At 44.4% G+C, this 27,427-nt stretch overlaps 1 protein-coding gene across 2 annotated transcripts; it reads left to right on the top strand.

Annotated features, from left to right (window-relative positions):
* The first annotated feature begins 3,639 nt into the window (after positions 1 to 3,639).
* On the top strand, positions 3,640 to 25,427 carry MKRN1 (makorin ring finger protein 1). Of its 2 annotated transcripts, none has more exons than XM_038559400.1 (8): positions 3,640 to 3,830; positions 11,811 to 11,939; positions 17,542 to 17,771; positions 18,221 to 18,447; positions 21,524 to 21,738; positions 22,531 to 22,641; positions 23,195 to 23,333; positions 23,703 to 25,427. In XM_038559400.1, the coding sequence occupies exons 1-8, from the start codon at positions 3,640 to 3,642 to the stop codon at positions 23,913 to 23,915; spliced, it is 1,455 nt and encodes a 484-aa protein (XP_038415328.1). In that variant the 3' UTR covers positions 23,916 to 25,427. The 2 variants fall into 2 exon arrangements, with proteins under 2 accessions (XP_038415328.1, XP_038415329.1); XM_038559401.1 differs by lacking the exon at positions 3,640 to 3,830 and adding an exon at positions 4,056 to 4,075.
* The last annotated feature ends 2,000 nt before the right edge of the window (positions 25,428 to 27,427 follow it).

Below are 27,427 nucleotides of genomic sequence, written 5' to 3' on the forward strand. Positions count from 1 at the left end.
CAGTTTAGTGCCTGCTTTTGGCCCAGGGCGTGATCCTGGAGACCTGGGATCGAGTCCCACATCAGGCTCCCTGCTTGGAGCCTGCTTCCTCTGCCTGTGTCTCTGCCTCTCTATGTCTATCATGAATAAATAAATAAAATCAAATAAAATCTTTTTTTTTAAAGAGATTTCATTCCTGAGACTGGCAGAGAGAAAAGCAGGATCCCTGTGGGCAGCCAGATGGGAGACCCTCGGGATCACGACCCCTGAGCCAATGGCAGACAGTCAATCACTAGGCCACCCAGGTATCCCAGGAGGAATGATTTTTGCGCCTTCACTCGTGGAGTCCAATTTGTTAGCAGGTTTGAGTTGCCACACAACATTTATTTTCAGCAAGTGAAGTGATCATGGGGAATGGCTTCCAAATCTGACTCCCTACCTAGGATGAATAGATTGCTTTTGTTTAGGGTTAGGATGAATAATTTAGAAGGGGAAGGCTGCCCTCCCAGGCACAGGCGGGCTTTTGAGTGTCCCTTACCGGCCCCTTAAGGGAACAGGCCCATACATACTTCAAACCTACTTCAAGTGAGGTTGAGGCTCCCTGGGCAGATAGTTTAGTATTTTTTTATTTTTTATTTTTATTTTATTTTTTATTTTTTTATTTTTTTATTTTTTAAAGATTTTATTGGACAGCCTGGTGGCTCAGCGGTATAGCGCCGCCTTCAGCCCAGGGCCTGAACCCGGGATCGAGTCCCACATCGGGCTCCCTGCGTGGAGCCGGTTTCTCTCTGCCTGTGTTTCTGCCTCTGTCTCTCATGAATGAGTTAATAAAATCTTAAAAAAAAAAAGATAAAGATTTTATTTATTCATGAAGAGTCCGAGAGAGGGAGAAGCAGGCTCCATGCAGGGAGCCCAACGTGGGACTCCTTTGTTCTGTCCCTGATGTCAGTATATATACTCCCTAAACCCTGCTGGCTTACCTCTGATTTCCATGGGGCATGAAGCCAAGGACCCTCATTGGCTATTTCTGGGGGTGGGGAGGTAGGGATGGGGTGGGGTCCCTTCTGGGTCCTCCACACCTGGCCTGCTAGGATCACTTTTGAAAACCATGTGGTTCTAACTTAGGGTTGTCCGGTGAAGTGTAGGAGGCCTCTTTATGCTTAAGTTCAGACAAAGAGTGAACCATTTTTTTAAAGATTTAAAAAACGTATTCATGAGAGACCCAGAGAGGCAGAGACCCAGGCAGAGGGAGAAGCAGGCTCCATGCAGGGAGCACGAGGTGGGACTCCATCCCAGGACTCAAGGATCACGCCCTGGGCCAAAGGCAGGCGCTAAACCGCTGAGCCACCCAGGGATTCCCATAAAGTTCTCATGATTCCTATGTCACCTGGGTTTTCTGCTCAACCCTGACTTAAAGCTTCTGTTTTCCTTTTTTCTTTTAAGATTTTATTTACTCATGAGAGACAGACAGGCAGAGAAGACCGGCTCCATGCAGGGAGTCTGTCGTGGGATTCCATCCCAGGAGCATGGGATCATTCCCTGGGCTGAAGGCAGATCTTCAACCACTGAGCCCACCCAGGTTTCCCTGAGCTTGTTTTCTTGACCAGTTCACTGCATGTCCTTGTCAAGCCACACAAACATTTTTGTTTTAATAAATATGATCAGTATATCAGGAAGTGACGACAGCTTTACACAGAATTGTGAAGATGTCCACCATTCCCTTTCCTGCGTATTCTTACCTTCCTTTGTCAGCCAAGCATTCTTAAACAGGCCATGATGCCCAGTGGAGGTGGATAGAGTGAGTGCTCCCATGCAAGTCCTTCCCAGGGATCCCTGGCTCCCCAGCCCAGGATCATCCCCATCTGGACGTTGGCATCTAAGACAGCACTTGTAATATGAGCAGGTTCTAGGGACCCTCACCTCAGGGCACACAGGAGGCCTTTGAGCCTTTATTTTTTATTTTTAAAAGATTTTTATTATTCATGAGAGACCCAGAGAGGAGCAGAGACATAGGCAGAGAAAGAAGCAGGCTCCATGCAGGAAGCCTGATGTGGGACACTATCCCAGGACTTTGGGACCGAAGGCAGGCACTAAACCTCTGAGCCACCAGGGATCCCCGCCTTTGAGCCTTTAATGAAGGAATGAGACGCATAACCCACCTGGGATGGGGGTGAATAGATCAAGCAGGGCAGGCTCTAGTGCACCAGCCAGGTGCCCCTCCACCTCCCTTTTTTTTTTTCCACCTCCCTTTTTAAAGAATTATTACTGACTGGACACCAGGTGGCTCAGCAATTGATCATCTGCCTTCGGCCCAGGATGCAAATCCTGGAGTCCCAGGATCCAGTCCTACATCGGACTCCCTACATGGAGCCTGCTTCCCTCTGCCTGTGTCTCTGCCTCTGTGTCCCATGAATAGGTAAATAATATCTTTAAAAAAATTATTACAAAAAAAAAATTATTACATGTAAGACTTGGACAATATACCTGTGGTCCAACTATTAAAATTTATGAACTTGGTGCAGCAGGGGAGGCTGTGCAGCTAAGAAATGGCTGGCAACATGGAAGGATAGTGGGGGGGGTTTGAAGCTGGCTTGGGGTGATTCTGAGGGAGACCAGCACTAGAGGAACGAGCTCTGCATGGGGATCTGTCATGAGTTGGAGTAGGTTAGGGACTGGATATCCCCTGATCTTTTTTGGGAGGTTGGAGGGAGCAATGAAGTGGGACCCGGAAGGCCCTTTTTAAAAAACCTATTCCTAAAAAAAGGGATTGCTTTGCAGCTGTGGCAGCTGTGGCGTGGCCTTGATAGAAACCTTGTTCTCTGTTGTCTTTGTCCCTGTCTTTGTGTTGGTTAGGTGCATCACGGTCTGATTGCCAGTGGGGAGGACTGTATTATTATCACTTTATTTACAGAGAGCAGGAGCACTAAGGTAAATTCACTTGCTCAAAGGCACAGAGCCAGGAATGGGAGAGACAGGAGGACCCCGGAGCCTGTGCTTGGCCACCGTGCTAGTCTCTTGGGCTCACAGATGACACCCTGATGGGAGCAGTAGGGCGAGAGTTGTTTACGGTGTAGCAGGCACGAAGCTCAGTGATGGCTAGGCTTGTCCTATAAGCCTCCTCTTGCCCCGTCAGGGTGGGGAGGACCTAGTCCTCCCATTTGAGAGCTGAAGAACCGGGCTGAGAACGGGTATGCATCCCCGGTTCGTTCAGCTCCCATCTGGTGGAGCCAGGCAATGGCAAAGCCTGCATTCCACCCCAGGTCCCCCATTCCGGCCCTGCGCTGCAGCAGCCTCTGCTAGCAGGTATCCCTCTGGGTTAGCACGCTCGCTCGCGGTGTGGACTGAGATCCCACTGACATCCCGAGACGTGCCTCCGGGGGGAGCGGGCCAGGGGGCGGAGCCCGCCCCTCGCCCCGCCCTCACGGGGCGGAGCTTCCGCGTCGGCCAATCAGAGGGCGCTGGGGGCGGGCCGCGGGCGCTGCGGCTGCAGCCGGCTGTTGCGAGCGCCGAGAGCGCTCGGGAGACGACGCGGAGCCGCGGGGAGCGAGCGGGCGCCCCAGTCTCCCTCCCTCCCCTCGCCTCGCCGCCTTCTCCCGCAGCCGGACCGGAACTATGTGATCCCGGAAGTTCCGGTGCCATTGCTGTGTGGGATAAACAGTAATGGCGGAGGCTGCAGCTCCCGGAACAACAGCCACAACATCAGGAGCAGGAGCGGCAGCGGCGGCGGCGGCGGCCTCCCCCACCCCTATCCCCACAGTCACCTCCCCGTCCTCGGGGGCGGGGGGCGGGGGAGGAGGCGGCGGCGGCGGCGGCGGCGGCGGCGGCGGCTGGACTAAACAGGTCACCTGCAGGTGAGACGCTGCGCAGCCGGGCGCCGGCGCGGGGAGGGGGCCGGGGCCGCGGAGGAAGGGGCGGGCGGGCGGGCGGAGGAGGAGGAGGAGGAGGAGCGCGGCGCCGGCCGCCGCGGCCTCCCCCCGCGCTGCGTCAACCCCCGCCGCCGCCGCCGCCGCCGCCGCCGCCGCCGCGGCCCCGAGCGCGCGCCTCCGCTGCGGAACCCCCTACCCCCCCGCAGGCCCGGCGCCGCGCAGAGCGCAAGGTGGGCTGGCTCCTGGCTCCTCCCCCCTGTTCATTGTCGCGGGTCCCGCATCCCTCGCCTGCGGCGCCGCAGCCTCCCCGCAGCCCTGCGGAGCCCTGCGGAGCCCTGCGGAGCCCGGGAGCGCGGCCTGGCTGGCGGCCCCGTGGCACCCGTTGGTAACGTCTGCTCCCCCCGCCCCCCCCCCCCCCCCCCCAGAGGAGTAGCTTTTGTTACTACTTCTTTGTATGGTCCCGAGCTTTGTCTTAGAACCGAGTACCGGGCTGGGGGGCGCCTGACCTTGATGGTACTCCCTCCTGCGGCGAAAATGTCCCCTCTTGGAAATAACACGCATCCTCCTCCTGAAGGAGCAGGAAACCCAGCAGCTCGTCTCTCTCCCAGGACAGCGGGTTGGGTTGGATTTGGTAGGTCAGGTGCAAGTTTGAAGAAAAATAGTGGGATGGTGGTTATACTTAGGTGTGGATGTGTGTAAAAAAACAAAAACACAAAAACCAAAACAATGGACCTGTACACACAGGAGTGCATTTTATTGGATGTTCTACTTGGATTTTTTTTAGAAGTGAGCAATAGCGACTGGCAGCTTTTTCCCCCAAAAAGAAATCCACCGCCAACACCAGTCTTCCCCCCCCACCCCGCCACCCCCCTGTGGGATAATTTCCACGCAATAGGAACAACAATAGTCTTGGTATACAGAAGTCCTGGTGTTGACAGCGATATTGAAGGGCATTCTCTGCCTTTAATAAGCACGTAAGGGGTGAATAATAAGCTTAAGTAAGTTATTTTTCAGTAGCTGGGTGGAGAAGCAAAAAAAGCTGTTTTAGGTAGTCTCCCGTTGTTTGGAGATCAGAAGAATGGAATCAAGTGCGGTATCTTAATGAGTATTTAAAAAATGAAACCAGTTAGTTGGCTTCTCTGAAATGGTGCTGTTGATTTATACATGCTAGTTGGGTCTTAAAAAAGTGACCTTCCTATTTCTGAACTTTTAGCCCTTCACACTGCAGTACCTACCAATCTACCTCTGAAAATAGTGTTTCTTGAATATGTGAGTTCCTTTAAGAACTCCATACAAAGACTTTCTTTTTTCCTGAAGCCTACCATCTCCAATCTCCATATAGTATAGCCTTGAATACCCAATCACCAACCTGGCATTACCGCATATATCTCATTTTTATCTTGCAGCTGTAACTTGAACCCAACTTTATATGGCATTGCACAGAGCTCATTGTCACTTTCACACTTTCCTGTTAGCCACTTTTCCCTGTTCTTATTTCCCCTTTTCTAGTTCCTCATCAGTATATAATCGGAATTCAAAATAGTTTACCAGACTAATAATTTCATTGCTTTTTAGGATTTTTGAGTTTGAGTAAATGCAGTATTCTAGACTGTTCTTGGATTGATGGGAATATTTTGCCAATGAGCCAATAGATTTATTTATTTAAAAATTTGCATAGCTCGGTAACCTAATATTTTTAGAAAGGCATTATGTGAAAGATCCAAGCTTAGATGCACTAATTTTTTGGTATAAACCTATCTAGCTTTTGAGGAAGTTACTTTAAAAAGTACAGGTTAGTATGTCTTTCTGACATTTTTAGTTCTGGGTACCAACATGACCTTATTCTTTATAAAAAATTTAATTTGGATAGTGAGTCAAATATCAAATGATCATTTATTGTAGACCTTGAGCTTTCTGAGAGCAGGGACCCTTAGGTATTTCATTGTCTGTACTTAGTAAAACCTTGAGTTGATGTTGGTAAATCCACACTTAAAATTGCCCATTTTAATATCTGCTTTGAAGATTCCTCTGCTATTTAAAAAAAGAACAAATTTCTAAATTAGCAAAGACCAAGGACTGAATAGAGCAAAGACCTAGGACTTAATAGAGCAAAGACAAAGGACTTAATAGAACATGTGTATCTTTTGAGGACTAATGAATTAGTAGTGCTTATGATGAGACTGCACTAGATGTTCAAGGGAATGAAAAAATCCATTGTATTATAAATACTTTCATCGTGTTTGATAGCTAAATCTCCCTGGAGAATTCAAGATAATGCTTACATCTACTTAACTAGTTTGATAAGGCCATTTTCTTTACTTAGGGCATAATCCTCATAGAAGTTAGAAGTTTGGATATTTTTTAGTTGTTGAATCCTTTTCTCATTTACTATTTTATTTCTAAATCCTATCTCATTTTGTTCTGCAGATTAAGAAAAACATAATACATAGGCCTTTCACAAGGAACTGTATTCTGCTGCCCCCACCAGGCCATTTTTCATATATTTTATTGGAGGAATATTATGAAAAATGTTTCTGCAAAATAATACTTAGAACTTGGAAGCTGTATTTTGGATTTAGACTTTTTTTTGAATTTATTTATTCATTCATGAGACCATATTTATTCATTCATGAGACAGAGACTGAGGCAGAGACCCAGGCAGAGGGAGAAGCAGGCTCCCCGGCAGGAGCCTGATACGGGACTGGATTCTGGGACTCTCTGCCCTGAGTCCAAGGCAGATTCAGCTGCTGAGCCACCCAGGTGTCCCATAGAGGTTTTTGTTGTTGAAGGGGTAACATTAAAAAAGTGACCAGCCTATTAAATAAGAAACTAATTTGCCGTTGGCATTAGGATTTGCCATGACACCTAGGTGTCTTCTACAGTTTTCATTAAACATATAATTAATTTTAGCTAACCTTAGGTATTGTAGGAGATAAAAACCAGAGTGAACCATGGTCTTCAGCCACCAAGAATTTACAGTTTAGTCTGGGAAATGGTACATGCACTCAGGAGAAATTAAATACTTAAGTAATAAATGTCCTAGCTAACTAAGTGGTAAATGCCAAGTTCTGTAATTTCTGTAAGTCCATAGGCAGGTTACTATGCCTAGAGGTACTTTGAGGGTATTGTTTGGTTCTTTTGTAGTCTTCAAAGCTAAGTGGAATTTTGTAATATTTTGGCAAACATGCTTGGGTTTTCAGGAGGTAGAGCAGTATGAAGATTCTGGTGGTTCTATTTGCCTTATTTATTTATTTATTTATTTATTTATTTATTTATTTATTTTTGCCTTATTTATTTTATTTTATTTTTTTTTTTTAATTTTTTTTTTTAATTTTTATTTATTTATGATAGTCACAGAGAGAGAGAGAGAGGCAGAGACACAGGCAGAGGGAGAAGCAGGCTCCATGCACCGGGAGCCCGACGTGGGATTCGATCCCGGGTCTCCAGGATCGTGCCCCGGGCCAAAGGCAGGCGCCAAACCGCTGCGCCACCCAGGGATCCCTGCCTTATTTATTTTAAAGATTTTTATTTATTTATTCACGAGAGACCCAGAGAGGCGCAGAGGCAGACGGGAGAAGCAGGCTTCGTGTAGGGAGCCCGACGTGGGACTCCGTCTGGGTTGAAGGCGGCGCTAAACCGTTGAGCCACCTGGGCTGCCCCCTGTATTTGTCTTTATTACTGGATAATGTCTGCTTGGAGTCCTAAGATTTTTCAGTTGAGCTCTCAGTGAGAGCATGAATAGGAAGGAAGGATCAGAGGGAGAGGGAGAGCAGGCTCCAGGCTTGATCTGATGCCCTCAAGATGATGAAGCAAAGGCAGATGCAAAGGCAGATGCTTAACTTGACTGAGCCAACAGGTGAACTGGAGTCCTACCTAGAATCTAGGAGGAAGGAACCTTAGAAATCATATTGCCCAGAGCCACCTGGGGTGGACCACTGATTGTTTTTTTTTTTTTTAAAGATTTTATTTATTTATTCATAGAGACAGAGAGAGAGGCAGAGACACAGGCAGAGGGAGAAGCAGGCTCCATGCAGAGAGCCTGATGTGGGACTCCATCCAGGGTTTCCAGGATCATGCCCTGGGCTGCAGGTGGCGCTAAACCGCTGCGCCACCAGGGCTGCCCTGGACCACTGATTCTTGATTGAGCTCAGGTCATGATCTCAGTGGAGGTGTGGAGTCCCACGTTCAGCTCAAAGCTCAACGAGGAGTCTGCTTGAGATTTGCTGTCCCGCCCCTGTACTTACCTCTAAAATTATTTTGGGCAGCTCAGGTGGCTCAGCAGTTTAGCACCACTTTTGGCCTAGGGTGAGATCCTGGAGACCTGGGATGGGCTTCTTGCAGGGACCCTGCTTCTCCCTCTGCCTATGTCTCTGCCTCTCTGTCTCTGTCTCTCTCATGAAGAAATAAATAAAATCTTAAAAAAATTAAAAAAATCTCATGGCCCAGCCTTTTACCAAAGGAAGCTTTATTTAGGCAGTGGCATCAGGATTTGGATGTGGCTTTTTGGTGGTGGCATTTAAAAACAACATAAAAGCACTTGATTTTTGTTTGGGGAAGAAGTTCTAGGAGAGGTTTGTCTTTTTCCACTTTCTGTTTTATAGCCTTCCCCTATCATGTTATCTCAGAGATGGGTTGACCAGGAGGGATTTTACTGTGAGGATTGTACAGAATTCTGAATATACTAATAGTGTTCTTGTCACTGAGAGATAAAAGGCAAGAAAAACAAACGAAAATCCCAGAACATACATACTAAACACCCTTGTAAAATAATGCTTAGTATTTGGCAGTAACTAGGGCTTGTATTCTAGTGTTTCTGTTGACTCGGCAGTATCAGGTGATTTTGTGTCTGCTTGAATTCCTTCAGTGTTAGTACTGGACCTCAAACTTTAATGGCTGCGTAGTTTTTATTCTGAGTCATCAAGTTGAACCAGATATATGATGTATCTTTCTGCAATATTCACTTTGTCAAGAAGAGTGCCCCAAAAGACCATCCTTTTAGTCTACTAGTAGCGTAGCCTGACTGTGTTGACTGTTCTAGTAGTTGCACTCCCTACTGGCTCATGAAACTTGGGATCAGCCTAAAGTGCCTAGATGCAAATATATCAGTTGGTCAGTACCAGTCACTTGGAAGGCAGTTTAATGTAGTAACTTTGTTTATTTTTTATTTTCTTAGATTTTTAAAATTTATTTATTCATGAGAATACACAGAGAGGAGAGAGTGGCAACGACACAGACAGAGGGAGAAGCAGGCTCCATGCAGGGAGCCCAATGTGGGACTTGAACCTAGGACCCCTGGGATCACGCCCTGAGCGGAAGGCAGATGCCCAACTGCAGAGCCACACAGGGATCCCGATAAATGAAATCTTAAAAGATAACTCTGCTTAGAAGGCCCTGCAGAGTCTGTTCATAACTATTCAGCTCTGTCTCTTTCCCCCTCCCCCCTTTGTCTTTTTTATCATCCCTCTTGGTTATATGCTGTATTGTGCTCTTGACCAGAAAGTGCTAATAGTCCATACATCACGCTCTGAGGAGGGCCAATCAGTGTTCACTTAAATTTTCACTATCCTTTTGGATTCTGAAGAACAGTATTTACCCATCATGCATATCAACAAGTAAGTACTAGAGAAGGTATTGGAGAGGTGCTGAGGAAGTGAATTAAGATGCAGGTATTATGGAGTGGAGATTCTTGAAGCAACTGGTTAAGGTTCTGCAGTTTAAGATCAACTGTCAGGTAGTGATTGGTGGGAGACCTAATCTGACTTTGTGAAGAGCACCATAAACCCAAGTGCAGCCAATAATTGAATGAAGTTTGACAGTGGGATTTAAGCACAAATGTAAAATTACATAACATTTAAAAAAATTACCTAAAATTTTGAGTTGTATTGGAGGTTTAGGTGCTGTCTTCCCAGCTTGGTATTTCTAGGTAGAGATTTTATCAATATATATCTCAGACTTCAAGTTGATCCCAAAGTGAAAGTTCCCACTGGGGAGGACCTGCAACTACTGTATTCAAACATTGACACTGTTTCAAAAGGATGACCTGTTACCAGCTGGATACTTTTATATGTACTTTTTTTTTTATATGTACTTTGAAGCATGGTTTTACTGTAGTGATTACAATGTAATTATTGGCTTGTTATGGGGATGTCTGGGATTTCTTTTATGCAGCCAAGTTAGTTTTTGACCAATTTTGAGAGAGCACAAGCAGGAGGAAGAGCTGAGGAAGAGGGAGAGGGAGAAGCCCACTCCCCATTGAGTGGGTAGCCGGGTTCAGAGCTGGATTCCAGCACTGTGAGATCCAGACTTGAGGCAGTGGCGGGCTCTTAAGTGACAGGGCGACCCAGGCGCATCCCCCTACCCCCAATTACTATTGAAAAACAAGTGGTTTGACTCAGAGTTGTCCTGTAGTTGAGCAAATGTTCAGACCTGAGTTAGATTATGAAACCTAGTAACAGATGAAGTTAGGTTAATTGCAATTATACCTTGATTCTCTATAGTATATTACATTTTGTTATGGGGCCAGTGAATTTAAAAAATAAGCCCTGGGGTACCTGGCTGGCTCAGTGGGTAGAGCATGTGACTCTCAGGCTTTTGGGTTCAAACCCCACATTTGGTATACATTAATCTTCAAGAACCCTGGGGGAAGTCTGTGCTGGGAAGATTGAACATGGAGGTTGGAAATCACTTTACACGATCAGACCCGTATTACTTGGATATGTTGTTAACTTAGAGATTGCTTTCTTGCTCTACTCCTTCTTCCCCCATCCTTAGGTTCTTTAATAGGTATGAGGTAAGTTCTCCACCTTAGCATTTCTAGAAAAATTCCCTGAAGCTGCTGCAAGTCCAGGTCCCCTTAGGAACTAAGTCACACTCTGGTATTTGGTGTTTTGGAAACTGCTAGTTTGGTACACATATAATCCTTTAAGGCACAGGAACAATAGTCTGCTAACCAAAAGGACAAAGTGATTTCCCTTTGCCTCTAAGCTTGAAATTAATTTTGCTTATATTTTAACATGTGGCTTTTTAAAAAATCATGTAAAAAAAGACTTTGTGTATTCATGAGACACCAAGAGGTAGAGACACCAAGGCAGAGTGAGAAGCAGGCTTCCCACACAGGGAGCCTGATGGTGGGACTCCATCCTAGGAATCTTGGATCAAAACCTGAGCCAGAGGCAGATGCTGAACCGCTGAGCCACCCAGGTGCCCCTGATTTTTTGAAGTAGGCTCCATACCCAGCGTGAAGTCCAGTGTGGGTCTTGAACTCAACCCTGAGGTGGACTCCTGAGCCAAGGAAAGAGTTGCTTAGCCAACTAAGTCATTCACGAGTGACATTTGAGGAATTAAAATGGCTTCTCACAGTAGTGAAACCTATAGTAGTCTGACCCATTCTGGTCTACATTAGTTCTTGCTGCTTTATCTATGATTTTTTTTTTTAAACAGCTATTTCATTATGGCTGAAGTGAGTAAAAAACAAGCTACCTCCCTAGGACTGTAAAAAAGGTGCCTGGGTAGTTCAGTCAGTTAAGTGTCTGCCTTCAGCTCAGGTCATGGTTCCAGGGTCCTGGGATGGAGCCCTGCCTCAGACTCCTCTGTGGAGAGCCTGCTTCCCCCTCTCCTCCCTATTTGTGCTCTTTCCCTATCTGTGTCTCTCTCCCAAATAAAATCTTTAAAAACCTTAACCTGCAGAGATAAATTTATGATGACCTCAGAGTTGAAATCTAATTTGGTGCACATATATGTAGGCAGCCTGCCGATGGTACCATAACAGATAAACTGGTCATAATCTCCTTGCTTTGTGTTCATTTTTCACATTTGCGTAGAATAAGACCTACGCTATATAGTACTAGGTTAAATTACACTGTACAGTATTTATAAGTATGCTACTGTAGAATACATTGACCATGAATTATTTTAGGAATGGCTTTAGTGTTTTTAAATATAACATTGTGGATCTTTTCCTCACAGGTATTTCATGCACGGGGTTTGTAAAGAAGGAGATAACTGTCGCTATTCGCATGACCTCTCTGACAGTCCTTATGGTGTAGTGTGCAAGTATTTTCAGCGAGGATACTGTATTTACGGAGACCGCTGCAGGTAAGGATTGGTTTGCAGATCGGTTTTTAGAGGGGGAGAGGGAGATAGTGACAGGAAAATACAGAATTCCAAGAACTTTATAAATAATCTAAGATAAACGCTTTGAAAAGTACTCCTTAGCAGTATTAATATGCTGCTAAATCTCTAGCTTGGAAGAAATGTGTGTTTCCTGAGGAGCCCCATCTGTAAGCCTAGGGATAAGGTGTGGAGAACGTATGTTTATATCTGGCTTTATTTATTCATGAGAGCCCCCAAGAGAGGCCGAGGCAGGGGCAGGAGGAGATGGTGGCTCCTCAGGGATCCTGATGGGGGACTCAGTCTCTGAACCCTGGGATCGTGGCCTGAGCCAAAGGCAGATGGTCAACCACTGAGCCACCCAGGCATCCCTGGCTTTTCTTTCTTTTTTTATTTTTTAATATTTTATTTATTCATGAGAAACCTAGAGGCAGAGATCCAAGCAGAGGGAAAAGCAGGCTCCATGCGGGGGGCCTGATGTTGGACTTGATTCCAGGACCTCAGGACGTCCTGAGCCAATTCAATGGTAGATGCTCAACCGCTGAGCCACCCAGGTGCTCCAACTGGCATTTCTAAGACCAAGAATGATGTGCATATTTGACCACAAGTCTATTTTTCAGATCTCTATTAATCAGGGAGAGAAAATGGGATCATAGGCATTTGGAATAGTGTATTAGGTTATTAGTTATGAGAACTTCTTATTCCAGGTCTCTACTAAAGCCCTTCAGCTTGTAAGACTAACTACCAGTTTAGATTTAGGGGAAATGTTTCAGGAATGTCTCTAGTAACCATCTCAGAACGTTAAAGAACCAATAGAGATTCATTATCTAAGTAATGTACATTATCTCCTAATTTCTGGGCATGGTTGACCCTGGATAGTTCTAGCTTTGAGATTCCAAGACATTTTGGTTAGAATTTGGGGCTGGGCTGCCACTATCTGACCCCTCCCCATGGACTGGAGAAGGTGGTTCATACACTAAGGTAAGACCTTAGTTCTTACTTCATGGACCTCTCCCCAGGGCTGCTTCAGAGTCCTCATACTTGGTAGTTGTCTTTCCCTGGAGTGATTCAACTGAGCCAGCAAGGACACACAATGCCTTTTTTATTTTTTTAAGTTTTTATTTGTTTATTCATTTGAGACTGAGAGGCAGAGGGAGAAGCAGGCTCCATGCAAGGAGCTGGACCTGGGACTTGATCCCAGGTCTCCAGGTTCACACCCTGGGCTGAAGGCGGTGCTAAACCACTAATCAGCCCAGGCTGCTTCACAATACCTTTTATGACCTAGTACCAGAAGCCCCACATATATGTGCTTCTCCTGTACAATATTAAAAGCAAGTCACTACGTCTAGCCCATGTTCAAGAGGAGAGAGATTGTGCCCCACCTTTCTAAATGAGGACTATCAAAGAATTGATTTAGGGTAAGACATTTGGGGGATGTCAGCCAATTTTAGCATTCTATCAAAGGAATTCTGTCACCTTGTGTTCACATGCTTAGTTCAAAAGACTAAGGAATGATTGGTTGGTGGGATATTAATATTCAGTCATCCATATGCATTTTACTAGGAAATCTAGTAAAGGATAGAGAAAAATGGATTATTTTCATGTGACTGTAAGCTCAGAAATGGAACCACTGATGGCTGAGTTTGTCACTCCTTTTACTCTACTAATTTTTATAAAGATTTTATTTATTTATTCATGAGAGAGAGAGATAAAGAGGCAGAGACCTAGGCAGAGGGAGAAGCAGGCTCCATGCAGAGAGCCTGATGTGGGACTCCTAGGACTCCAGGATCTTGCCCTGAGACAAAGGCAGATACTCAACCACTGAGCCACCCAGGCATCCCCACCCTCTGCTAATTTTTGGTAGTATTACTGGAAAGGGGAGAGATAACACAATAACTCCTTCCCCAAACCCAATGTTAATGTTTTCAGTCTCAGTATGTAGGGGGGGAGGGTTGGAACTAATAATATATTTATATGTATATATATAGAGAGAGAGAGCGCGGGCGAGTGAGCAGTTCTTTTCTAGTAGGATAATGTCTGTGGGTTTTCTAGGCCAACTTAATTGTAGGGGAGCTGGGTTCTTTGCATAGGTAGTCAGTTGAGAATCTTTGTAAACCTGTTCAGGGAGAGGAAATGAATGGTTAAGAGCAGAGATGAGACTCTGGTGTGTCCAGTGGAGGGAAGTGGAGAGTATGCTCTGATAGGAGGAAGGAAAGTATGGCTGGTGAACAGATCAGCCTCTTATTTCTGAAGAGGTTACTCATCTGATTGACCATAAAGGTGGAAAGAAAGAAATAAGGTTAAATTGAAGAAATCCAAGCTAAGACCTAGGCGATACTTGTTAATCAGCTTATTTTTCAGGTAGCTTTGCCAGAACCGAGTGGCATTTCCTGTTCTCCTTGGGAGTAAACATGAAAGCTGCCCGTCTTCAGCACAACCCTATATGTAATAAGTGGGCTTCCTTGTGGGAGACCGAGGTTAAAGACCCAGCAGTGAGGAAAGTGTCCTCTTCTGATGAGGCTCTTGATACACAGGCAGATGGCAAGGTGAACAGCTTTTTTCTTTATAGTTTACAGTGAATATGCAACTCCTTTGGAGATCATCCTGGTTTGAACTGGGTTTAGAGCTCTGGTTGAAGTGAAAGGATTTAGGGAAACCTATGTATTAAAAGTCTGCCTGAAAGGAAGCTACTGTGGTAATTGAGACAGGCTGTTAATAGGTAATCATTCAAAGCTTGATTCTAGATTAGCCAGAGATTTTACGGGGATCTCTGGGTGGCTTAGGGGTTGAGCATCTGCCTTTAGCTGGGGCACGTGACCCCAGTTGAGTCCTGCATCAAGCTTCCTGCAAGGAGCCTGCTTCTCCTCTGCTTGTGTCTCTGCCTCTCTTTCATGAATAAGTTCTTAAAAAAAAAACATTCATGGTTCATCGAAACCTATTTTTCAAAATGAGTCTTTTTCTTTTGCTTTAGTCCTTTACCTTTTTGTACATTTATGTTTCATAGTGCTTACTTGGAAATCTTCACTTCAGAGACCTTTTATTTATTTATTTTTATTTATTATTTTATTTTTATTTATTATAGTCACACGGCGGGGGGGGGGGGCGGCAGAGACCCAGGCAGAGGGAGAAGCAGGCTCCATGCACCGGGAGCCCGACATGGGACTCGATCTCAGGTCTCCAGGATCGCGCCCTGGGCCAAAGGCAGGCGCTATACCGCTGCGCCACGCAGGGATCCCTTCAGAGACCTTTTATATAGATTTCTATTTATTTATTTACTTACTTTTTAAAAAAGATTTTATTTATTCATGAGAGACATGGAAAGAGAGAGGCACAGACAAGGCAGAGGGAGAAGCAGGCTCCCTGCAAGGAGACTGACGTGGGACTCGATCCTGGGTCTCCAGGATCCCACCCTGGGCTGAAAGCAGCACTAAACCGCTGAGCCACCCGGGCTGCCCTATTTATTTACTTTCTATACAGATTTCTTAAAATTTTTTTTTAAATTTTTATTTATGATAGTCACGAGAGAGAGCGAGAGAGAGGCAGAGACATAGGCAGAGGGAGAAGCAGGCTCCATGCACCGGGAGCCCGATGTGGGATTCGATCCCGGGTCTCCAGGATCGCGCCCTGGGCCAAAGGCAGGCGCCAAACCGCTGCGCCATCCAGGGATCCCTTATTAATTTTTTAAGATTTATTCATGAAAGAGAGGCAGAGACACAAGCAGGGAGAGAAGCAGGCTCTCCCGCAGGAAGCCAAATGCAGGACCCCAGGATCCCGCCCCAAGCCAAAGGCAGACTCAGCTGCTCAGCCACCCAGGCATCTACGCAGATTATATTTTAAAAGTAAGTTTTCCAGGGGCACCCCGGGTGGCTCTAAGGTTTAGCGCCACCTTTGGCCTAGGGCCTGATCCTGGAGACCAGGATTGAGTCTCATATCCCGCTTCCTGCATGGAGCCTGCTTCTCTCTGCCTGTGTCTCTACCTCTCTCTCTCTGTGTCTCTCATGAATAAATCAATAAAATCTTTAGAAAACAACATAAAGGCTGTGAAAATAATTAAAATGTTTTTCTGAAATTTCTAAACAGAATTAGTCAAAGTGAGAGTTTGGGGCTAGATGTGTAAGGTTCCCCAGGGCTCTAAAATAAACTTGAGAAAAGTGCTATCCAGTAAAACTTTGTACTATGACAGAAGCCCTGTCTGTGTAATACGGTAATTACTAGCTACATGTGCCTGTTAAACACTTGAAAATGGCAAGGAACTTGGTTTCACATTTTATAGAAGTGTGAATAGCTAGATGTGGCCATTGGCTGCCATCATACAGAGCAGTTTAGAGTCCTGTTAGACCTAGAACACCACTTACTTGACAAATTTATATCATCTGGTCCTCTCTAAAATGATGAAGGAGTACTTAGGATAGTTTGACAATGAAGTGAGGTGGTGCAAGCAAATATGGATTGAATTCTCAGTGGTTTCTACTCTAAACTTGCATGATCCAGGATGGCAGTCTGGGTTTTGTAGCTGATAACAAGATACTCCAGTTACTTGTAATACAAAGTTAATTTAAGTAGGTTCCCCAATGCTGTAAGAGTAGGAGTATGAAGGTTTGAGTTGATAGAATTCAATGATAAATATCAGCAAATGTTTGCAGTAAGGAGGATGGTCTCTGTTTAGCCATTATCTTTTAGATGTAAACACAGACCCCAGTAAAACAGCTGGCCCATGGTCAGGATGGCCCAGTTAATTGCAAGAACTAGAAGTAAAAACAGCTAAAGTCCATTCGTGAGGCATAATAGTATCTGAATGTCTGCTTTGGGGATTTTGTTGGACAGAATGTTAGTTCTTTATCTTTTTATTCATGTCCTGAGAGAGAGAGAGAGAAGAGAAGCTTGGGGGGCTCAATCCTGGAACTCCAGGATCATGCCCTGTGGCAAAGGCAGGCTCCAAACCCCTGAACCACCCAGGGATCCCTGGAAAGTTGATTCTTTTTTTTTTTTTTTGAAAGTTGGTTCTTGAAGGGAATAGCGTTTTATAAAAGTAGGTCAAGAGAATGGATATAGGGAAAGAATATATACTGTATGTTTTGTGAATGTTGTGTCTTCCATTTACTATTGTAGATATTCTACTATAGGTGATAAAATGTTTTTCTGGTGTTGAATTTATGGTCAGCTTTGCTTTTATTCAATTTTGGATACACAAATTCTGTATCAGTTGCCATGCAACTATGAGACTGCAGAGTAGAGTGGAATTTAAGGGGTGGTAGATGGTCTGTTGCAGGGGTGGACAAACAGACTCCCAGACCAAACATGACTGAAGGCTCTGAGGTTTCCTGACCACCTTCCCTGGTCTATGACCTTGGTACTCAGTGTAGTCCTTGGGCCAGCAGGATTATCCTGTGGTGGCTTGGTACACATGCAGAATCATGGGCTGTGTCCCAGTCGTAGAAATTACAGAGCTACCTTTAAACAATTGCCCAGGTGATTCATAGGTGTAATTGTTTGAAAAGCACCCAAGGACAGGATCAGGGGATAAATAAATACCCTTTGGGTCTGCTGGCTCTACAGTGACTGCTGACTTTTTATATATATATTTTAGATATGAACATAGCAAGCCATTGAAACAGGAAGAAGTGACTGCTGCAGATCTAACTGCAAAATCATCTCTTGCTGCTTCCTCAAGTCTCTCATCGGGAGTTGGACCAGTTGTTGAAATGAATATGGGTGAAGCAGAGTCCAGAAATTCAAACTTTGCTACTGTCGGTGCAGGTTCAGAAGACTGGGTGAATGCCATTGAGTTTGTTCCCGGGCAGCCCTACTGTGGCCGTAGTGAGTATTCTGAAGACTTAAAAAACATTTAGGGCCGTAGGCCATAGTCCAACTGGTAGCCGGTTTTCACATCTGTCCTGCTTTCACTCTGCATAGCCTGATCTTAATACTCTAAATCGGGTTACCTAATGGGTTACCTAAGAGTTACCGATGGAGTTAAAGAAACTTTTTGAATCCCAATAGTAATTTTAGAATGTTTTGAAAACCCCGAAGCCTCTTTAAGCAGTGCAATTGCACAGAAATACATGAAGAAAAATTTTAGATAAGCCTAATCTTGGAAAGAAAAAGATGATTTCTTTCAAGACTAAAGGGATTAGTTCAGTAGACTGTTTTGGAGTTTTAATTGAAGTTCTCCTTTTTTCTTGTTGAGTTAGGTTCTCCGTTATCTTATGGTTCACATATCTGCCTTACCCATTTTGGACCTTTACTACCCTCTTAAACATTTTCAGCTGCCCCTTCCTGCACTGAAGCACCCCCACAGGGCTCTGTGACCAAGGAAGAATCTGAGAAAGAACAGACAGCAGTGGAAACCAAGAAGCAGCTTTGCCCCTATGCTGCAGTGGGAGAGTGCCGGTATGGGGAGAACTGTGTATATCTCCACGGAGACTCGTGTGACATGTGTGGGCTGCAGGTCCTCCATCCAATGGATGCCGCCCAGAGATCACAACATATAAAAGTAAGTCTTCAGGGAGGTATTATGTTAATTGTGCGAGACCATGTTTTTCCCTCTTGGAGCATTGTCTGTTCATTTCAGAAAAATACTTGGTAGATTGATTGGTTTTCTTTCCTGGGCTTCTTGTATGCTTTATCAAGAAATCATACTTTCAAAACCTCAGACCATGGGCTTTTTTCTTTTTTAAATAACAGGTGTTTAAATATATTAAGACTGCAACCATGCCACGATTTTGTGATTTTAGGACCTTTACATCATTCCTGGAAGAAACCTTATGCCCCTTAGCTGGATTACTCTATTTTGCTCTTTCAACTTCTGGCAACACCTCACCTACATTCCCTCCTGGATTTGCCTGTTCTGGAGATTGGGTATGAATGGAATCCTATGGTCACTGGCTCAAACATTAGCGTAATGTTTTTTAAAGATTTTATTTATTTATTTATTCATGAGAGACACAGAGACCAAGGCAGAGAGAGAAGCAGGGTCCATGCAGGGACCCTGAAGTGGGACTCTATCCCGGGACTCCAGGATCATGCCCTGGGCCAAAGGCAGGCACTCAACCACTGAGCCACAGGTCATCCTAGGATAATGTTTTCAAGGTTTATTTACGTTGCAGTGTGTATCATCAGTGCTTTATTCCTTTTTCTGGGTGAATAATAATTCACTGTAGAGGTTTATACCACATTTTGTTTTTTCCACCCATCAGTTGATGGACATTTGGATTGTTTTACCCACTGGCTATTGTGAATAGTGCCATGAGCATTCATGTGTAAGTCTTTTCGGTATGTTTTAATTTATCTTGTAGTGTTGGTCATCTGGTAACTCTGACTAACATTTTGAGCAACTGCCATACTTTACAAGGACTACCATTTTACATTCCAAGTCCCAATGGATGAGGATTTCAGGATTATTTATTTATAATATATATATATATATAATATAAATGAGACCCCTGCAGAGGGAGAAGCAGGCTCCCTGTGGGGAGCCTGACACGGGAGTCCCTGGTCTCCAGGATCACACCCCCGGCTGAAGGCTGAAGTCACCTGGGCTGCCCTTAAAATGATTTTTTAAAAAGATTTTATTTGAAAGAGAGTGAACAGAGGGAGGGTCACAGGAAGAGGAAGAAGCACTGAGCAGGATTTCCAATGCAGGGCTCCATCCCAGGATCATGACCTGAGTGGAAGGCAGGTACCAGCTGAGACACTCAGGTGCTCGCAGATAATAGTTTAAGATTTTGTATATGAGAGAGAGAGAAAGTAGGCAGACACAGAGGGAAAAACCGGATCCTCAGAAGGAGCCAAATTCTGGACTCCTCCCAGGATACGGGATCATGCCCTGAGCCAAAGGCAGACTCTCAACTGGTAGCCACTCAGGTGTCCCAAGATGGACATTTTTCAGTCCTCCCTTCACAATTTATTGGTTGTGTGAATTTAAGCAAGTTAAATCCTTGCAAGTCTTCAGGTATTACGCTGGGTATTGGGAATAGTAGCATCCATTTATCTTTTTAAGTGTCTTTCTGAGGATTTAAAGTGTTGATGTTATGTGGAATTCAGGGATGTTTTTGGTTTTTCCATTCCCTAGAATTAGTATGTTGTGTTGCTATAATGTGTCAGTTACATCTCAATTAAAAAGTATATGGCGGGCAGCCCGGGTGGCTCAGCATTTGGTGCCGCCTTTGGCCCAGGGTGTGATCATGGAGACCCGGGATCGAGTCCCATGTCGGGCTCCCTGCAGGGAGCCTGCTTCTACCTCTGCCTGTGTCTCTGCCCTTCTCTGTGTTTCTCATGAATAAATAAAATCTTAAAAAAAAATCCTTAAAAAAAAGTATATGGCATCCACAATTTGTACATGAATGAATGTTCAGTGGGCCTGCAGTAGCATCCTTTAGGTAGATTCATGCCTAGCAGGGACCCACAACTCCCAGATATCAAGAGCTGCACGCTTCACTAACTGAGCCAGTCAGATAACATTTTTTTTGTTGAGAGGAAGGGATAAGGGGAGAGAAAATCCTACGCAGAATTGAGCCAGACATGGAGCTTAATCCTTTAACCCTGAGAGCTTGAACCTGACCTGAATTCAAGAGTTGGCTGCTCCACTAATTGAGCCACCCAGATGCCCTCCTTTTTAAAATTTAAGTAATCTATACACTCAGCATGGGACTCCTGACTCACAACCCTTAGATCAAGAGTTGATCTCTGTTTCAACTGATCTGGCCAGGTGGCTACATAATTCTTTACCTCCAAAGTGGAAACAACCAAAATATCCATCACCTGATGAATGGATAAATTGTGGTCTGTCCATGTGATGGAATATTACTTAGCAATCAAAAGAATACTGATACCCTTTACATTAGACAACTGTGGAAACGTGGTAAGTGAACAAAACCAGTCCCAAAAGGCACATTAATACGAAATGTCCTGAATAAACGACAGACCGAGTTTAGTAGTTGCCTAGGACTGGGGTGGCTTCCCGGGAAATAAATGATTGACTGCTGTGGGTTTATCTTGGTAGTGAACACATTCTAGTAATTGTGGTGTGAAGGTTGCACGACTCTGGATCTATCAAAACCATTTAGTTGTAGTCTTTAAATGAAATTGTGTGAAGTATATCTCAAAGCTGTTTTTTATGTGAAAATTAGGTTCCTGGCACATAATTGTCACCTAATGTTGGTTTCCTTCATCCTTAATTGATAGGTATAAATGAGACCTTAATCTCTTTTAAAAATAAGACCTTAATCTTAATTACTTTTCCATCTGGAAACCGGAAGACCAAACAGTATGAAAAACTGTCTTAACATGGAGAGTGAAAAAATAATTGAGAGATTTTTTTAAAAATCTAACCCCATCTCCTCCCCCCACCCCCCCAGTTTCTAGAGTTCCTACAGTTTGACTCTCGTGATGTAAAGACCCAGAGTGTCTGTCCACCTGTATTCACTTTATGATGAAAAGAGCTGCTTTTCATGTCACATTGGGAACTTTTCAGTTGACTATTGATTCTTTGAACACAAGTCATTAACTGTCAAATTGAAGTCTTTCTTTATTCGTGACTTGATAACCCTTAATCTCTCCACTTTTTCTAGTCTTGCATTGAGGCCCATGAGAAGGACATGGAGCTCTCATTTGCTGTCCAACGCAGTAAGGACATGGTGTGTGGGATCTGCATGGAGGTGGTCTATGAGAAAGCCAACCCCAGTGAGCGTCGCTTTGGGATTCTCTCCAACTGCAACCACACTTACTGTCTCAAGTGTATTCGCAAGTGGAGGAGTGCTAAGCAATTTGAGAGCAAGATCATAAAGTGAGACTCCTCCCCAATCTTCGTTTGTGCTTTCTATTTTGGGGAAGAATTTAGTATCTTGTGCCAACTTTCAACCAGATGGACCGCATTTAAATGCATGCATTTTCTCTTGAAACTGGGGTACTTTAATTGGGATTTCTTTGTATTTCAGCTAGCTTCTAGGTTAGTTGGTATATCTACTTTTATTTGAATGAGGAAACCCTATGTATCAGTTAGTAGAATCTTCGTGTTTTTTCTGAGGAGATTGTATTTAATGGATTAGCCAGTTTAGGCTCAGTGAACAAACTTACCTAGCTCTGAATGTATGTTTCCTTGACATATTACATTTCCACTTTCCTATTCCATCCATTAAGCTAGCCAATAATCCACCATCCTTTAAAGATTGTTCTCATAACTGAACAAAAACTACATAATCTAAACAGAGTAAAGTTACAAGAAATAAATTTATTTAAACGAAAGAAAAAGGAGTCCGTGTGAAATGTCTTCTTTTGTTTTTGTTTTTTTTTTGTTTTTTGTTTTTGTTTTGTTATTTTTTCTTGTTGTTGTTGTTTTTACTGAAGTTAATTTTTTGAGTGAACTGGCTAGCCATTGATTTGAATTTATAAAGGAGTTTGTTTTGCCTCAAAAGAAATGGTCAGTTGTGTGACAGTGTGTGGAGCACTTTCAGGAAATGCCTATTTGGCTTTCAGTTAAAGTCTTTTAAGTATGGAGTTGACACACCAGGGTGTGTCCTTGAAGAAGAGTGGGCCTGTAAAGGGGGATATGCATTGCAGCCTGTTCATTGTTTCCCAGGTCCTGCCCCGAATGCCGGATCACATCTAACTTTGTCATTCCAAGTGAGTACTGGGTGGAGGAGAAAGAAGAGAAGCAGAAACTCATTCAGAAATACAAGGAGGCAATGAGGTATGAGCACTGCAGCCTTTTCTCAAGCTAAGATCCCAACATAGCTTGGGTTCACTTTGAAAAGAACAGTGCTGCATTATATACTCCTACCTCCTTCCTACCCTTTCTGTGAACTTCCAGTACGGTTTATTTTTGTCCCCCCTGATAACACTGAACCCATATGTACCTTGCTATAATGCAGTCCTTGGGGTGCATGCCGAGGGACTGTGTTATAACGAAGTCTGTACTGCTAGCTAATGCCCCATGAGCAGGGTCCTATCTCTTTGAGTCCATGTTCTAGTTGTCCTATGTGCTTGTGTGTGGGCTTCCTAGAAGATTCTCTCTCTGCTGGATCTGCAGTCTGGAGCTGTTAAGCAGCACACCCTTGAACAGAGTCTGTTTCTGTAGTGAATGTTTCATGCAGTAGCACACAACGTTTAAGAACACACCTTGGGGAGGGCTGGAAACAGACATGGTTGTTCTATCCCTACATGTTTTAAAGAAATACCGGATGATAGTCAAATACAGACCTGAAATCCACCGTGAATAAGGGTTGCGATATTTTCCTTTCCAGCAACAAGGCGTGCAGGTATTTTGATGAAGGACGTGGGAGCTGCCCATTTGGAGGGAACTGTTTTTACAAGCATGCGTACCCTGATGGCCGTAGAGAGGAGCCACAGAGACAGAAAGTGGGAACATCAAGCAGATACCGGGTAACTCTCGCTGTTTTTTTAAAGGAGGGGAAATGCCACGTGATGAGTGAAGGCCTTCACAGATTTGGGGTAGGGGAAGGAGCTTAACACTCAGGTCTGGGAGTGAGACTGGCGGATGAAAGGAGGACGGCAACCTCAGGAAACTGGGAGGGATAGGAGAGGAACAGCTAGAGCCCTTACAGCTCTAGCCTAAACGTTTTCCTCAAGTAACCAGACAGACAGAGGGGAGGAGTTGGTAAAGTCGAAACCCTAAATACGAAGTCTTGGTTCGTCATGCCCTCTGGTGTGCTGGACGTTTTGCCTTAGAAACTACAGAATACAAGATCCTACTGGACAGTGCCATCCCTATCATGGCCTTGTTTTTTACAGGCCCAACGAAGGAACCACTTCTGGGAGCTCATTGAGGAAAGAGAGAACAGCAACCCCTTTGACAACGAAGAAGAGGAGGTTGTCACCTTTGAGCTGGGCGAGATGTTGCTTATGCTTTTGGCTGCAGGTGGGGACGACGACCTGACAGACTCTGAAGACGAGTGGGACTTGTTTCATGATGAGCTGGAAGATTTTTATGACTTGGATCTATAGCAGCTTTGCTTGGCGTGTGAACTGGTCTGCTGAGCCTCAGACAGTAGCTGTCCCCTGTGCTGGTGTGGCAGTGCCCGTGTCTCTCCTAGGCAGGCCTATCAACTCCAGGTGCTGTCGTGATTATTTTTACCCAGGGCCTGTCTTCTCAATCCCTCACCTTCCCCCAAGGAGTGTGTCGTTTTTCTGTTTAAAAAAAAGTTACAAAAATAAACCTTAAAGCTAGTTGTTTTTGTAACATGAATTTAACTGTCAGACAGTTAGCATAGTTTTGTTGCGTCATCTGTTTTCAACCAGATTCACACAGTTAGTTCTAGGGTAGTTTATGGACTCTCCACACTCAACTTTGAGGACCCCAGGTTCAAAAATAAATAACAGCAGTGGCCCTACGTTGGGGTCCAAGAATAGAGGTGACCAGTGACGGATCAGAACTGTGGCAAGTAGCATGCTACAGACTCACAAGGTGGATACTCGAGGTTTCTGTTGAAATCTGCACATCTGTGTTTTATCTCTTCCTTCCCCTGTAACCCCCACCTGTGCACTTGTTCTGTGGTTTTCGTCTCTTGTTTAATTGCACAGAAGTAATACTACTGGGTAACCAGAACCAGGTGCGAATGTGTTGAGTTTTACTGTGTTTAGCACGATAGGAAAATTGGTGAAAGAACACATAAAAATAAGACACAGTGGCATAAATGAAATGCTGAGCTGGAAGTGGACTTCTAAGGGCTGATAGACTTGGCGTGTATGAGTGTGAATGTGTGATAAGCTTCTTGTCCCTGCATAGATGCTGTGTTCTTAGCCTTAGTGGAAAAACTCGAGTTAGTGGTTTCAGCCTAGTGTGGCTAATAGATTGTAAAGGACAAAACAGTATATTGGTAGCTGTAAATAGAGCAGTGCTAGCTCTGTCTATATATAGAGAGAAATGGGCTTAGCCACAGAGGTTTAAAACTGTCTGGTTGTCCCATATATTAACAAAAAGCAGGGCTTGGATACACAGTTGTATTTAATGTTTAATGGTCTCCCAGCCTTTCCAGCCCAGGCACTTTTGGACAAATGTTTGTCCTTGTTTGAGGTTTTGTTGTCGGGTTTTTGTGTTTGTTTTTGTGGGTATTTGCCTCATTCCATCCCTGAGCTTCGCAGGTAGACAGATGTGATTCCTAACTTAAGTTTAAGGTGTTTCTTGTAGTGGAGTCATTGGTTGGCAGGAGTTAAGTCATGCTTTTCCAGTAAAGGGGCGGGGGGGCGGGGGTGGTTATCCACGAGATGAGCTAAAGTTAAGTTAGAAGAATTTGATTGGAAATTCTTGATTGGAAATTTTAGCTTTGAGTTTTGTCTCTCTAGTCCTAAAATAAACTTGGAAGATGCTCCTCATTTGTCCATCTTCTGCTTTGATCCTTGGATCCCACCCATTCTTCCACTTTAAGAAAAAACGAGTAATTGTTGCAGAGGTCTCTGTATTTTGCAGCTGCCCTTTTGTAAGAAGCACTTTTCCCAAATAAAAGAATAAAAAAACCATATTGGCTTTCTGTTTTGTGTAATGAGCTGTTGTGAAATGTGCAGATGTCAAGGGATAACCTTTGTTTCTTTTAATTGCTCTGATCAGTACATCAGTTTTGTAGATATGGTTTGATTGAGAAAAGTGGTAGCTTTTCTAAGATACCTGGCCTGCTGAGAAATGTTGGAGCAATAAAAAGGGAAATCTTAACAGCTGGGATCATCCAACTATTTTGTATTTTAGGATTTGTAAGACTTTTTTTTAGGCCGCCTTTAGTGGCCAAAGGCACTGCTGGTTTTCTGCTGACATGTCCCTGTAGTTGAACTTGATTCCTGCTTGCAAGTAACAGGTAGGTTATAACATAGGAATACTATTTTCATTAATATCTGTTCTGTGGTGACATTTTTGCGTTGCATATTTGTAAAAATACTACGTCGTAGTTTAAATATCTGTATTTGGGAATTAGGCTGATGAGAAGGTTTCCATTTCTAGGAATTGTAGGTCTTGTGACTTAACTATAGTCCTAGCAGTAGCCTGAGGTTCAGGAGTAGTCTGTTCCCTAAGTTCAAGTATCTGCTGCTTCCTTCCAGGTTTGTCTTGAGCTGTTACTGATCAGGCCATTCTGGGAAGTAGAAGTATTCTGCACTGAGCGGTGAAGAGACTTAAAAGCCTCTGCCTTTTGGTGTCTGGACTTACGAAGCAGCTCCTCAGTAACTGCCCTGTTCATATCTCAGTGGTTGGTGGGGAGAATGGTGTAGGCAGGTGGTGGCAATCACTTACTTCGGGAAGTTGGGTTTATGTGGGAGCAGTTCTATGAACATCCAGAATTCTATTTTTAAGAAAAGCTTGTGGTGGTGGGGAAAGTGAAGCAAATACTACCCAAGATTTGGGAGAGGGAGGAGGTAGAGGATATGGATCAAGGTCACCTTTTGGTTACCGCATAACGGCCTGTCTCCAGTTGAAAACCATCTGTTTAAAGAACTTAACCATCATTTTAGAAGGAAAACTAAGCCTTCTGATGTTAAAAATAATTGTTAGCTGTATTATTACGGCACCTTTATTCAAGATTATCAAATAAAAGCTGCATTGTAAGATTAGGTAAGCTGTATCCACGAACCAACAAACTATTGTATAAAATTGTATTTGGTATGCAGATACTAGGAAAAACATTACAAACTGCACTTTTTCGAGAAAGATTCTATTATTCATGAGAGACCGACATAGGCAGAGGCAGAAGCAGGCTCCACACAGGGAGCCTGATGTCGGACTCCTGGGACCCCAGAACCTTGCCCTGAGCCAAAGGGAGAAGCTCAACAGCTGAGTCACCCAGGCATCCCAAGAGACCATATTTCAATATGTCAGAAGTATTGAAATTGTTGCAGATTTAATCAACATAACTTGTGACTCTTGATTCAGGCCCCACATGAGCTATAGAGCTCCTTTCAAAATTGTGGGGTGCCTGGGTGGCTCAGGTTGGTTAAGAGTCTGCCTTGGGCTCAGGCCATGATCCCAGGACCCTGGGATCAAGCCCCAGATCTGCTTCCTTACTTAGTGAAGAGGGTGCCTCTCACTCATCTCTTTGCTGCCCCTGCTTGTGCTCTTCAAAAAAACCATAAAAGCAGTTTGAGGGTGTCCATAGCCTTGAGTAGCAAAGGAATCTTGAGATTTTATTTTTATTTGCAGGATGGGGGAGTGAGGCAGAAGCCAACTCCCTGCTGAGCAGGGGACTTCCCACCACGCAACCTTGGGCTCAATCCCAAGGATCCTGACCTGCTGAAGGCTTAACCTACTGAGCCACCCAAGTGCCCCAAACAGGCTTACATTTGTTATTTTTTTATTTTTTTAAAGATTTATTTATTATTTATTCATTCACTCAGAGAGAGAGACAGGCAGAGACCCAGGCAGCGGGAGAAGCAGGCTCCATGCTGGCACCCCGACCCGAGACTTGATCCCAGGGCTCGGATCGCACCCTGGGCCAAAGGCAGGTGAACCACTGAGCCACCCAGGGATCCTCCCAGGT

This window comes from Canis lupus, chromosome 16 (assembly GCF_011100685.1).
Source record: "Canis lupus familiaris isolate Mischka breed German Shepherd chromosome 16, alternate assembly UU_Cfam_GSD_1.0, whole genome shotgun sequence".
Classification (NCBI taxonomy): domain Eukaryota; kingdom Metazoa; phylum Chordata; class Mammalia; order Carnivora; family Canidae; genus Canis; species Canis lupus.